The sequence below is a fragment of the Chelonoidis abingdonii genome, chromosome 13, assembly GCF_003597395.2.
Source record: "Chelonoidis abingdonii isolate Lonesome George chromosome 13, CheloAbing_2.0, whole genome shotgun sequence".
In the NCBI taxonomy this organism is placed as follows: Eukaryota; Metazoa; Chordata; order Testudines; family Testudinidae; genus Chelonoidis; species Chelonoidis abingdonii.
The window spans coordinates 24,793,568-24,808,318 of NC_133781.1; the positions used below are offsets into that span (position 1 = coordinate 24,793,568).

The 14,751-nt window shown below is 38.7% G+C and overlaps 1 protein-coding gene across 1 annotated transcript in view; it reads right to left on the bottom strand.

Annotated features, from left to right (window-relative positions):
* BPTF (bromodomain PHD finger transcription factor) overlaps positions 1-14,751 on the bottom strand; it is an 89,564-nt gene that overhangs the window by 60,628 nt on the left and 14,185 nt on the right. Inside the window, 1 exon segment of the mRNA XM_075071874.1 lies at positions 8,730-9,552. Coding sequence (XP_074927975.1) covers positions 8,730-9,552 — 823 coding nt within the window.

Here is a 14,751-nt window from a genome sequence, read left to right on the forward strand (position 1 = left end):
TAAATCAAATCCACCCTGCCAGACGATTTTCCCTTCTTGGGATATCAAATAGAGGTTGGAAAGGGCATGAGACATGAAGAGATTCAAAGAAAACAAGAACTCAGGTCTGCTGATGCCCATGATCTGGGCCTGCTGGGAGCCTTATAGAATGAGAAAGATGAGGTCTGGAGTTTGTGCTGACAGAGGGAGATCCTTGCCACTCAAAGCTGTTTCAACAGAAACAGATAGTGGAGGATACAACCAGAGAGAGAATGGAGCCCAGAACTCTTGCCGCTTCTGGGGCAAAAGGAGTCTGATAGAGCAGGGGTCAGTGGAAACTCCCATACCTTGGACACTTTCTTCCCCTCCGTCCAACCTGGCCTTTTCGTTTTGAGGTCATGTTGACATAGTGAAATCACAAGAAAAACTGGATGTAAATATCTGTAAAGCCTGGTCCTGCTTCAGTAGAGAGGCTTCCAGCCCTTCCTAATACTGCTATTGAGTGGTGGAGACCACACGTACACAAAGCTGAAAAGGAGCTTAGGCCTCCAACCTATGGAAACCTCAGCACTGCTGACAACTGAAACAGGAAGTACTGAGTAAAAGGAATTCCCCAGTGTCCTTTAAATACTGCCCTAAAGCCCCACCCCACCCCCCATCTGATTAGTTGGCGGGTTGGAGGGGAAAAAAAAAAAAAGAGGCCAAACTTTTGCCTAGAAAGAGGACACAAAAATCCCAGAGGAACTTTTGTCTGCCCTGAAATAAGAGTCTGGGTTTAAATATGGCTGCAGTACCACAAGCATGCTACCAGACCAGCCAATATCAGGTTTAAGAAGTGGAAATCTCAAGACAAATTTTACATTTTAGTATGTCTACACAGTAAATAAACACCTGCAGCTGGCCTGAGTCAGCTGACTCTTGCAGAGCTGGAGCTGTGGGGCTGTACAAATACAGTGTAGCTGTTTGGATCAGCTTGCAACCAAGGCTCTGGGGTACCAGAGCGCGAGCTCCAGCTTGAACCTGAACACCTACACTGCAATTTTATAGTCCCATAGCCCAAGTCAGCTGACATTGGCCAGCTACAGGTGTTTAACCACTGTGTAGACATGCCCTATGTTATCTTTAAAGTGTGGAATTTAATGTTTAATATTAGTAAGTATTTTGAGTTTTGACAAAGGGATGAGAGGCTGCTAAATAGCCTGGGAGCTTGACCTATGGCTCTCTTTTCAGCCAAACTATTACAGCTGATGTTTCTCCCACTTCCTCCTCACTTCCAGAGATTCTGGTTAAGCAATATCTCCAATGGAAAATTTGAAGACCTTCAGTGTAACCCGAATGATTTAATAAGGGGAGGTACAAGTTTGAGTTGAGGCCACTACAGATGATAAAATAGGTGGAGCCACTACCTACCGCCTTTGGTTCCAAGTTTTAAGAAAACGAATTAAGTGGAGATAGAAGTTTGTCACGGCAAACTTGGAAAATTTTACATCAATGCCAAACTAAGAATCTGAGACCTGTTTTCGTAAGAATCAAATTACTACAGAACAAGGATCTAAATCTGACCTTACCAAAAGATGTTAGCTAATTAAACTATGATCCCCTTCTCGCCCTCTCAGTCCTCATTTTAGGGCAAAGCTTTTTTCACATTTTATCTTATGTACTGATTTAACTGTTTTAGATGCATTATTTACTCTTGGGGAATTCTGCGCAGAATTCATGTCCCCTGCAGATTTCTTTGCTTCCCTGCAGAAAAATGACTTCTGATGGGGAAGCAAAGCGAAGCTGCAAAAGCGGTCATGTGCTTCTCTCTGGCAGTGCAGGCAACCTGGTTTGGGTGCCCAGAGCAGCTGGTAGAAACATAAATCACCATGGGGGGAGGGAGAATGGGCAATCATGCATGAGAGAGTGTGTAGAAAACTTGGTCCCTCTCACTCGCTATTGTGGCACACTAATGCATAGAATCACAGAATCACAGGACTGGAACGGACCTCGGGAGGTCATCTAGTCCAGTCCCCTGCACTCATGGCAGGATTAAGTATCATCTAGACCATCCCTGACAGCTGTATTCTCCTGGGGGAATTCTGCACCACTGCACAATGCAGAATTTTGCAGAAATTAATGTGCACACAGAATTTCTTTCCCCCACAAGAAATGGGCTGCAGTGCTGCTAGCCCCCAGCAGAACCCAGCTCACACACAGAAGACACTGCTGGGGGATGGAGAGGGAGCTAGAGGCTCCTGGCAGCTGCTGCTCCCAGCATGCCATGAGAGAAGGAAAGAGCAGTGTTCAGGAAACTCCATGCAAGCCTGGTACCAAGCATCAGGCTGTTTCTCCCTCTGTATCTCTGGGCTCTTGGGGGGAGGGTTGTGGGTGTCTGGCCCCCTGGCTGGGCTCGGGGTAGGCAGAGAAACAGGAATGGGATTGTCATTGTTTCTTTAACTCTCTATTCCTGGGGGAATTTTTGTGTGTGTCTGTACCATTATAGACATACTTGCTGATAGGTAGGGCTTGTCTCCACCACCGGGGAGACGATGCTGTCGCATTGTAGTGAAGACCCGCTAAATAGATGGCAGAGCGCTTTCTGGTTGACCCTCGTACTCCAGCTCGCTGAGAAGAGTAAGGGAAGTCGACCAGAGTGTCTCCTGATGACTCAGCACTGTGGAGACACTGGTGTAAGTTATTCAGGCAGCTGGAGTAATGTAACTTAGGTCAACTTACCCCTGTATGAAGACAAGCCCGTATTTTGAAATAAATTACCAAAATAATTGAAACTGGTATGTAATGTTATCATAATAAAAATTTGCAGACTTCAAAATATTGTGTGAAGAATTTTTAATTTTTTGGCGCAGAATGCCATCAGGAGTAATTTTTCCCTTTCCTTAATTGTTCTTTTTGTTTACAGGCTAGTAGTTACTGTTCAGCATAATGCATATTTGGTACCAAAAAATGCACTAAAACAATAAAACTGTAGCCATAAAATTTGACACTGCAATTAACACCCATCAACAAGTAAATCTGAAAAACAAGTACCGTAAAAACTAAAATTTGTGACAAATCATACTTGTACATATTCTCTTGCTATTAAGATAGTTTATTGAGGGAGTTTAAGATTTCCATTTCATTCCATGGCAAACTACAATTTCAAACTGTACCTGCAAGAGTAGAGACTCCATATTAACACTGAAGTAAATCACTGATAAGTACCTGGAAGCCTAGATGGTGCCAAAAATGGCAAAAATAAAAATGTTAATTTCAGTTTTAATAGTGTAATGTTAGCATAACAAGATTTCTAAATTATTTAAATCTGATATACTGTAACCATTCTCAGATTGTAAAGAACCTTTTCTCCTGAGTATCTGAACTGAGTTTCTCCCACCACCATTTTGGGATCTTGGGGAAGAGAGAAGAGATGATGAACAATTTCTGAATTTATGTTAGCATGTATTACAAAAATCTTTAACCTAATCAGTTTCATGTTCTGGTTCTCACACACACAACTGGTATTGTCAGTATTGGCAATATTACAAGGGAATGTTTAAATCCAAGGAAAATCTTTAACTGAAATTTAGGGTATCTCCCTTTTTCAAAAAAATCTTTGTATTTTGTGCCTAAGACATCTGACAATGTACCTTTAAAGAATTAAAAGATTTCCAATTAAGCAGTTTAGATAATAAAGAGCCTCAATTTCATTTTCTTTTAAAGTGTTCACATTTATTTAAAATTCCAAATACTTAGAGTTTATAATTGTTTGCACACCAATCAGATCACTACTTTCTGGGTACTGTACAGGTGCATCAGGTATAATTTTTAAAGTTGTGGTTCTAAAAAGTATTTACAAGTACAACCTCCAACCAACTGTTCCCCAAGAAGACTAGCGGCATATAGGGTCTGCTCTAAAGCCCACTAAAACCACAGGAATTAACAGCGACTTCCATGGACTCTGGATTAGGCCCAATAATGGGTTTAAGGAGAAAATGACAAGGGGATGCTGCTCACTGAAAACACACTGAGTAGCTCCCCTTTGACTCCAGCCTTGTAACAATAAGGTGGTAACAAGATGACTCAGGACCACTGAAGTACTTCAACATAAGCACACTGAAACAATGCAGAGATGAACTCCGTCTTTGCTCTGCAAAGAACATTTAAGTGAAAAAGCATTTACATCATTAGTTCACGTCCATATTTTGAGCACTTAGGCAAGTACTTATTTTACTCTTAAATGTTTGACTATCCTCTTATGACTGAAGTGGAAGTTCACATTTTTAGCACTTTATTTTCTAGCCTCTATTTGCTAACGGAAAAAGGAAGTGCACAGAAAAAGTCAGGCATATGCATCTCCAGTGCAAGTTTACTGCAAAAAGAGATGTTTGAATTATTTTTATTTTTTTCCAAACAGGAAAAACATATATTTTTAGATAGCCTTTTTCCTCTGAGTAAATACAACCTAGGAACAATTACCCTTCATAAAGCCCATTTTCTTCTTTATTCTCCTGCAAAGACTGTCTGACTAACTAGTCCTCCCAGCTGAAAAGGAAGTGTCAGTTCTCCTTAAAATTCTCCAGTGATCCCCATTTTAATTTTTTAGAGTTGCTTGTTTACCTCTCAGCAGTTTCTGACAGAGTATATCTATACTGAAATCAGGAAATATGATTGCAGAATGGGTAGGCATACCCAAACTAGCTTTTACCCAGCTAGATCAAACCTAGCTTGAGTAACAATAGCAGTGTAGCTGCAGCAGACCAGGTTAGCTGCTGCAGTATGTGTCTATGGGGCTGGGCAGGGTTACACTCATGAGGATAGCCCCTGCCTCCATGGCTACACTGTTGCTATTACTCAAGCTAGCACTGATTTAACAGGGTAAGCAACCTGCAGCACGCGTGCTGATTTTCAGTGGCACTCACACTGCCCAGGTCCTGGCCACCGGTCCAGGGGGTTCTGCGTTTTAAATTTAATTTTAAATGAAGCTTCTGAAACATTTTTAAAACCTTATTTACTTTACATATAACAGTAGTTTACTTATATATTATAGACTTATAGAAAGAGACCTTCTAAAAATGTTAAAATGTATTACTGGCCTGAAAAACCTTAAACTAGAGCTGATTTTAGGGGCTCACATGTCCTGGTATGCAGTATTCTGATAATCTCAACAATGTAGGATCTCTGATCATGGAGTATGTATTTTGCAGAACTATAGACGTACAAGAGGAAAGACAAGTTAAAATCACTATTTTGCTGAAACTCTCCCAGTTTTTCTCTGTCTGAGCCTATAGTAAAATTAAGATCCTGTGATTTGATTTCATGCTGCCATAGAAATTGTGATATCAGATTCGGAGAAGGACATCGGCTATTTAACAGCCACTATCAAACCCAAACTATTGGCAAATGATACTTAGGGTTTGGGATTTTTTCTAATTAGTGAATGGATTTAATATTTTTCCTAGAATGAAAAAAATCTTTAAATGAAGCAGTGGGAATTCAGAGAAATAATCTACTGCTAATGGAAAATGCTCACGTCAAAAGAGTTGAGGAAAAGCGTATCTCATAGCCTGACAAATCCCTAACGTCCCTACTCTACTTGCACTACACTGATATCTTCATCATGTGGACCCATGGGAAAGAAGTCCTTGAGGAATTCCACCATGATTTCAACAATTTCCATCCCACCATCAACCTTGGCCTGGACCAATCCACACAAGCGGTCCATTTCCTGGACACAACTGTGCTCATAAACAATGGTTACTTAACCACTACCCTATACCAGAAACGTACTGACCGCTATACTTACCTACATGCATCCAGCTTCCACCCAGGACACACCACACGATCCATTGTCTACAGCCAAGCTCTAAGATACAACTGCATTTGCTCCAGTCCCTCAGAAAGAGACAGAGACAGACACCTACAAGAGCTCTATCAAGCATTCTTAAAACTACAATACCCACCTGCTGAAATGAAAAAAGACTGACAGAGCCAGAAGAGGAGCCTGAAGTCACCTACTACAGGACAGGCCCAATGAAAATAACAATGTCACTAGCCGTCACCTTCAGCCCCCAAATAAAACCTCTCCAGCGCATCAAAGATCTACACCCTATCCTGAAAGACAATCCCTCACTCTCACAGATCTTGGGAGATAGACCAGTCCTCGCCTACAGATAGCCTCCCAAACTGAAGCAAATTCTCACTAGCAACCACACAACACCACACTAACTCAGGAACCTATCCTTGCAACAAAGCCCGATGCCAACTCTGTCCACGTATCTATTCAAGGGATACCATCACAGGACCTAATCACACCAGTCACGTCATCAGGGGCTCGTTCACCTGCACATCTACCAATGTGATATATGCCATCATGTGCCAGCAATGCACCTCTGCCATGTACACTGGCCAAACCGGACAGTCCTATGCAAAAGAATAAATGGACACAAACCTGATATCAGAAATCATAACATTAAAAAACCAGTAGGAGAACACTGGTCTCTGGTCACTCAGTAACAGACTTAAAGGTGGCAATTTGGCAACAGAAAAGCTTCAAAAACAGACTCCAACGAGAAACTGCTGGACTAGAATTAATTTGCAAACTAGGTACCATTAACCTAGGCTTGAATAGAGACCGGGAATGGCTTAGTCGTTACACAAATTGAATCTATTTCCCCATGTTAAGTATCCTCACACCTTCCTGTCAACTGTCTGCAATGGGCCATCTTGATTATCACTACAAAAGTTTTTTTTCTCCTGCTGGTAATAGTTCATCCTAATTAATTAGCCTCTTAAGAGTTGGTACAGCAACTTCCACCTTTTCATGTTCTCTGTATGTATATATCTCCCCTTACTATATGTTACATTCTATGCATCTGATGAAGTGGGCTGTAACCCACGAAAGCTTATGCATAGATAAACTTTAGTCTCTAAGATGCCGCAAGTACTCCTGTTCTTTTGCAGATACAGACTAGCATGGCTGCTACTCTGAAATAAATCAGGCTATGTAATTCATCAGAAACCAACAGAGGGAAGCCCTCATCTGACTGAGGTCACATACACAGAATAAAGTTGTTGACAAGATCAAGCTGATCAACCTAACAATACATGATAGGCTGCAGAATCTTACAGAAGATTAACTGCTACAATGGTGGCTTTTATGATCTGGGGAAATTAAAAATAATTAAATGACAGAAAAAAACCCTCACCTCATAATTATAGGACATGCTAATATTCTCCATTAACAAGCTGAAGTTATACCCTTGGTGAATTTAACCTCAAGAACTAGTTAATACTTTAAGTATCAATGAATGATTATGTATTAATGCTAGCAGGAAGAGATGACAATACATTCTGAAGGACTACAAATGCATGGTTTATTCTGATGTCTTGCAAGTGACAGAATCATATTGATGGCCCTTCGTCCCAGAGAGTCTGACTAACATTTTGATAGATTTCAGTCACAAATTTTGTAAAATTTTATTAACTGTAACTTACTATGGACTATTTTCTCCAGGGTTGAATGTTTAATGAGAGAGATGATATGAAGAGAAAATAAAGCTCACACTGTTAAGCATTTTATTTTTCTCTTCATAAATTTCCACTTCTCTTTGCCATTTCATAGCTACAGTGTTAGACAAGATTTTCAGTAGTAGCCAGGATTCCACTATTTTCTATTAGAAAATAAAGATCCCTTTACAACTCCAAATTTAACTTTTCAGAGAGGAGAAAAAAAGATCAGAGTACTGTAAGCTACCATAAAGCACAGATTAGATTATAATTATTAATCACATTTATGACAGCAGTACCTAAAGACCAACCAAGAATGGGTCCCCAAAGTGCTAGGCACTGTAGAAACAAAACAATAGACATCCTGAACTCATAGGTCTATGCATTCACTTCCTCTTTATAGCCTGAAGACTTATTTCATTTGTAATAATAATGATAATAGGAGATATACAAATCTCCTAGAACTGGAAGGGACCTTGAAAGGTCATCGAGTCCAGCCACCTGCCTTCACTAGCAGGACCAAATACTGATTTTTGCCCCAGATCCCTAGGTGGTCCCCTCAAGGACTGAACTCACAACCCTGGGTTTAGCAGGCCAATGCTCAAACCACTGAGCCATCCCTCCCCCAACCCTCTCTACCACTGCAGTCCTGGCTGGGAGCAAAAGTGAGTAATCCAACAGGATTTCTATTCGTCAGGCACAGGCAGACCATCGAGAGTAACCAACATTCAACAAACAAATCTCCATCAGCAGGAGGAAACTGTATTCTGAAGTGGTTCCTAAATCCTGGTTTCTATGCAGCCTGCTACTAAGACAACACTGGCTAGATCCAGTTTAAGAGATGTTAACAACAAGTTCAATATTTTTAGAAAGGATACTGTAATGTTATTTTTCATATTTTTTAAAGTAATCTCTTATTGTCTGCAGTAACTCTGTGGATGCTCAAGACCAAAACACACTCCTTTACTGAAATTCCATTTCCCTTCTCCCACTTTCATGTCTACCACACATTGGTTTGTTTTTGCACATGAGCATTGGGCTTAAAGTATTAAAGTTCTGTCATATACAGAAGAGTATTTAAACATTGGTTTTGGATAAACTACATGGATGAATTACATAGATTTTGGAAACCTACATAGAAAAGTATACAACATCTTTGATCTTATATTACAAAAATATATACCTTTAAGATGAAAACAGTACTTATAGGAAAAAGGTTTTAAATGTTCTTCAGAACAGACTAAAGGACTGGATTTACTTACATAATAAGTCTTCTGTTCAGGAACCAATATTTCCGTCTGTTTCTGTCGTATCCAATGGGTTCATGTCGAATGTATGGTTTATTTTTTTGGATTTCAGCAACACAGTCAGTTACACCAGGCACCTTATGCGCTACACAGACCTCACACTGCCATTCATCCTCTGGTACCTCTTCAAGAGGTGGTTTCACACACTCTAAATGGTACACAGCTGAGCAAGTTTCACAGCAAAGCAAATCCCCCAGTTTGTGACAAACCCTACAGTGATCATCATACTGGATAACACCTTCAGACATTAGCTCCTCACGTGCAATGTTTGTTGTAAGAAACTGATCTACTAAGAACTGTAGAACTTTGATTTTACTCTCTACTGGTCCATAAGGATAGTCCTCTGCCTCTTGATAAGGAAGAACATGATGGTATTCCTTGTCACTCTCACAATATACCCGCAGAACCTCTGGCCACGTCATTCCATCTATGAAATACAAAGTGGAATTAACGCTATCTTTGAGGTCAGCAGGTCCAAAGGTAGTATTTGAAGTGTCTTCTTCTCGCAAAACTGCTTTTAAAAGCACTATATGCATCTCTGCCATAAGTGTGCATTGCTCTTGACTTACCAGAGCAGCACAGAAGTCCTCAAAACGAAAAGGAGACAGGCGTAAAACAGTGCCAAAGTTCCGTAGTACCTCATAGATGGCAATAACATTCATTATATGCTCATTAGGCACCATTAAGTCCTCAGAGGATTTAGGAAACTCAAGGAGTGGTATGTCTTTTTCTTCCAATATTGGAGAACGTGGACGATGCACTCTTTGTCTTCTTCTACCTGTAAATAAAAATAACAGTAAGAGTTTTGCTAATCACAAGCCAATATACTTGAGCATGCCTCCTATGAACGGACTCCATGTGTAAAATTTTCCTTCAGAGCTACTGGATGTTTTATCAGCAGCTGCACTCAGCTAAATATAGTATTTCTCCAGTTAAGCCCAGTATTTTCACCTTACCCATATTTTTAAAAGTACTAAATAAAATTAATTCACAAGTCTAGATCACAAGTTTCATTTCAGGCTCATGTTTAAACATCAAATTTTTAATACACTTAAAACCGGTTTCATAAGTAATTTAAATCTGTCATCCAATTCTTAAAATGAAATGTAAAATCCAGACTGAGTATTCAAATTGGCAAAGTAAGCAGAATCAGAAACCTAAATAAATTGAAAACAAATAGACAAATGCCCTCAGCCCCCAAAACACTGATAGTGTCTCATTTTCATTCAGTATGACTAGTTGTTTTGCGAAAGATTTAAGTAAAATTTCTAATCTCAGAAAGCTTTTAATTCTTAACTGATTTTTATACTCAATACAATTCTTCAAATTGATATTTTATTCAAATGAAACTGTAGTACTAGCAACCAATCATGTTGCTATTTGCCTACTCAGCAATAGGGTACAAACACTTTGTGGAAAATGGGTGTCTTCAGCTATTAGTTTCTGCAGAAACTAAGTTTTTTCTTTAAAAAATTAAGTTTCCAGCTCATACGGTTGTGAAGGAAAGCTTCCAAATATGTACTGATGTTCCGTCTTCCTAAATTTGGAGACAGATTCCGTGCTCTGCTATTTTGCCTGTCTATAATCAACTGAAGAGTAAAATTAACAGGACTTTGATCAGCATCTCTAATGCTAATGAAAATTTGTGCCAGTGGTGAAACTGATCAGTATGTCAATTTCATTGCAGCTGCTTGGAGAAGACAAGAAGTACCAGAGCCAAACACTGCGGAGGACATAAAAAGAGAATAGGCAAGGAGCAGATTAGCAAAGACCCACCCTAACTTTCAGGAAACTCTGGAATGGAGAGCTTTGTTATTTGTTTTTTTTTGTAATTAGGAGGCAACTGGGGTTTTCAAATTTACTGAAAATAGAGTCCCAGTCAGAGCTGAGTTAGAGCACTCTCCCTTTTTAAAATAGGTGGGAATAGTGGATAAATAAGCTTTCTAACCAGAGTATTCCCTCTAGCCACTGCTGGTGGTTCTTTTCTGCGTTCTCTCTCTCTCACACACCCCTAAAATAAAAAAGTCTATACTTGATCTTCACTTCTGGCTTGTCATTATCTGGTAAATGTTAAAAACCAAGCCTACAATAAAACAAAAAAGGACCAGGGGGCAGGGATAGCTCAGTGGTTTGAGCATTGGCCTGCTAAACCCAGGGTTGAGAGTTCAATCCTTGAAGGTGTCACTTAGGGATCTGGGGCAAAATTAGTCCCTGGTCCTGCTAGTGAAAGCAGCAGGCTGGACTCAATGACCTTTCAGGGTCCCTTCCAGTTTCATGAGATAGGTATATCTCTCCTTAGAACATTTCCACCATGAAGGAGAGAGAGATGTCCAAATGCCCCTAAAACAGATGCAGAAAAATTAATCTTATGCCTAGAACGGCCTTTTCTAATTATCAGAAGCCAGAGAGATGACTGAATACACAAAAGGTCAGATCTGTTAAGTTAGAAGGGCTTTTTCAGCATAGAATACATTTTAAAGCTGCAACCAAACCAGTATAGAAAGACGATATTAGATTCAAAACAACTATTATATTAAGTAAATTGCTCCCAACCTTAAAGTAGTTAATCTAATTTCAAGTTTAATATATTTACTTTATAATGTGAATAAAAATCTTGTGCTACGATGTTTGAATTATACACTCTGAAAGGATAATACAATATAAACGATGAACTGCCAGATGCTTCCATTATAGAAGAAAAGGATCAAGATTGAGAAGTGTATAAAAATAAATTTCCAAGTTTTGTTAAGCTAGAGTTGTTATCCTGTGGAAAATGGAAGAAGGGCATACAAGCATTCTTTCAGTAAACAGCTGCACAAGTCAGTGGAAAATGTTTAAACATGGCAGGCATAGAAGAATATCGGGATTTCACAGCTAAAGATACAAAATGCTGTTGCAGCAAGAATATGCAGAAAGAATTCATTCCTTCTATTGCTGGGATTCAAAATTCTTTTAGGCTCAAACTTGAGTCAGTTTGATGAAGACACTTAGCACCAACAAAAGAACATGTATTTTCTTGGAATTAACCATAGACTCCTGAAACTTACTTCTGATTCAAGTGGAACAGTCTGGAGAATAACCTCAGTAGCTGTACTCCTATCCCAAAAATTTTTCACTGAGACCATTCAACCAAATGCAAGGGAATCTACAATCAAATATAATTTTTGCTGCCCAAGTTCTGAATTAAAAGAGCTCCTCTATCTACCATAAAGGTGGCCACAAAAGAAGAATAAGAAGCCTAAAGAAAGAGAAAGATAGGTCTGGATCATCTTCCATGTTGACCTAGAATCATCAGGCTTTCAAAATATGAACTCCGTACTCGGACAGTTCAGGAGCTCCGTACTCGGACAGTTCAGGAATGAACTAGAAGAGGATATGACTGGCTATGAAACTGGAGAAAATTGAAGGCTTCACCCTAACCCCTCAGATACTCTGAAATTTGCTGCATTAGAGTGTATGGGCTTATGAATTAAAAACACCAGTAAGCTTATATTGTTCCAAAAATGAGAAAGAAGAAAGAACTATGTTTCTCTGATGCAGTTGTCTATTCCTAGCCTCAGAGGCAAAATTGATATATATCATACCGGTCTAAATAAAAGGAGTAGAAAGGCCATCATGTGTAACATTGCTAGCTTTTCCTGTCATGGTGAAAACAAATTAACTACTTTGAGGAGAAGTTTGCTGGTATAAATTGCTGGTCTCAAATGTAGAGAAAAAAAAGCTAATAACTGGTCAAGATAAGACGACTTACAATGTAGTTACCAAAATGAAGCACTCCACTTCAGCATATGAAATGATGCACCAGTTATAGTTATATTATTCCCATCATCCTCCAACTTCTACTGAAACTATCTATTTATACAGTGGTGCACACACTGTCGTCTCCGATGGCCCTCAGAAGAGGTAAAATACCTGTTACATTAATAACTGAAGCAGGTGTGAGAAGTAAACTGAGCTCTTAGCTTCAGGACATAAGTTGCAATTAGCATTCAGGTATCTTCTGACACCTTTTTGTCTCTAGTTTGCCTTGGTATAAAGCAGGGAGGGCTAAATTACAATAAATCTAAGGGGTGCAAATGAGCAAAGATATGTCACATTATGTAATGTTAAATTCACAAAATATGCACCTAATTAAATTCCTATGTTACACTTCTATAAATTGCCTGTTTACAGGCAAACATACCTAGTTCCTCGTTATACTACTTCAAATTCCACTTCAACTAATACCATTGTAAAACACACATTATTTGACAGCCTCTCTGTAAGAGCTGAGAATCATCTCTCTCAGCTCAGCCACACTTTGTTTTGAGTAATTCAGCAATGTATGCAGAGTGGCTTCCAGAACCAGGCAAGAAAAGCATACAAAAGGTGCAGAATGTTTTACAAAAGAACAATACCCAGTAACTTCTTATATGAATGGCTTAGATGCATGGTATTTAGGCCAGTCTTGTGCTTTTATACTTATTTGTTAATATGGTTGGTGCTCCCTTACAAAGCCTGAAGATTATGAGACAGACACAGAAGATGCACTGGAATATTCAGAAGACAATGTTCCATGTGTAAATGTGTTATTGTTAGTGCATGTAGCACAGAACTGTAATAACAATAAGTCAGTCAGGAAAAAAAAAAGAATGACAACTTTACGGAAAACAATTAATCAAATAATCTAGTCTCTAATGACGAATCTGTACTTCCTGGGTAAACTGTTCCTAAATTCTGCACCACTGTGGCAGCTTCATTTAAACTAAAATTAATTTATGATTACACATGAAATCAAACCAGGAGTACCATCGCCCCTATTTTGATATTAAATTCAATTTTACATCATCCCATATTTACAATAGTCTACATATGTTTTTGTATTGACAATACTGTACAAAATTACACTGCAGAATTTGTCACTCGTGAAGCTGAAAGCTTGGGCATCTAAAAAGGATGAAGCTGGGACTTTTGGCACCTACGGTGGCAAGAGAGAGTTTTGGACCATGGCACAACCACATTATGTTTGTGAGTATGATTCTGATAACTATTTCATTGCCAATCATTTTAACAATTGCCATTTGAAGAGTCATCTATAGGTTTTGGAATTATTCCATTGAGATGGATAGTTCATTTCCGAACTCTCAGAGCTATTATGTTCAAATTCTTTTTCAAAGAAAAAGGCTTCGAACAATAAAATAAAAAAAGCTTGGATTCTGAAGTACAATTCTGCAACAATGGTTGGATTCAACTTTCCAAAATCCAAATTAATTTTATTTCTTTTTTCAGAATCTCAGGGAAGTCCCAATTTTTCAAAGATAATTTCAGATATTTTACTTTAAGAATATGGATATATTGATTTGTGAAATCAAACTGGATACATCATTAACCACATGGATTTCTCAGTCTAAGAGATCAACTATAATTAGGGCTGTCAATTAATCACATTTAACTCGCGATTAACTCAAAAAAATTAATCTGATTAAAAAAATTAATCTTGATTAATCGCAGTTTTAATCGCACTGTTAAACAGAATACCAATGCAAATTTATTAAATATTTTGGATGTTTTTCTACTTTTTTTTAAATATATTGATTTCAATTACAACAGAATACAAAGTTGACAGAGCTCACTTTGTATTATTTTTATTACAAATATTTGCGCTGTAAAAATGGTAAAGAAGTAGTATTTCAGTTCACCTCATACAAGTACCGTAGTGCAATCTCTATTGTGTAAGTGCACTCAAAAACAAAACAACATAAAACTTTAGAGCCTGCAAGTCCACTCAGTCCTACTTTTTGTTCAGCCAATCGCTAAAACAAACAAATTTCTTTACATTTAGGGATTGTCATATAGCATAAGTCCCAATTCTGAACCTTAGTGTCCAAAATGTGGGTGCCTGCATGAATCCTCCAAGCTTAATTACCAGCTTGGATCTGATAGCACTGCCACCAGCCAGAAATTCCAGTGTCTGACTCACTCTGGTCTCCCCAAAACC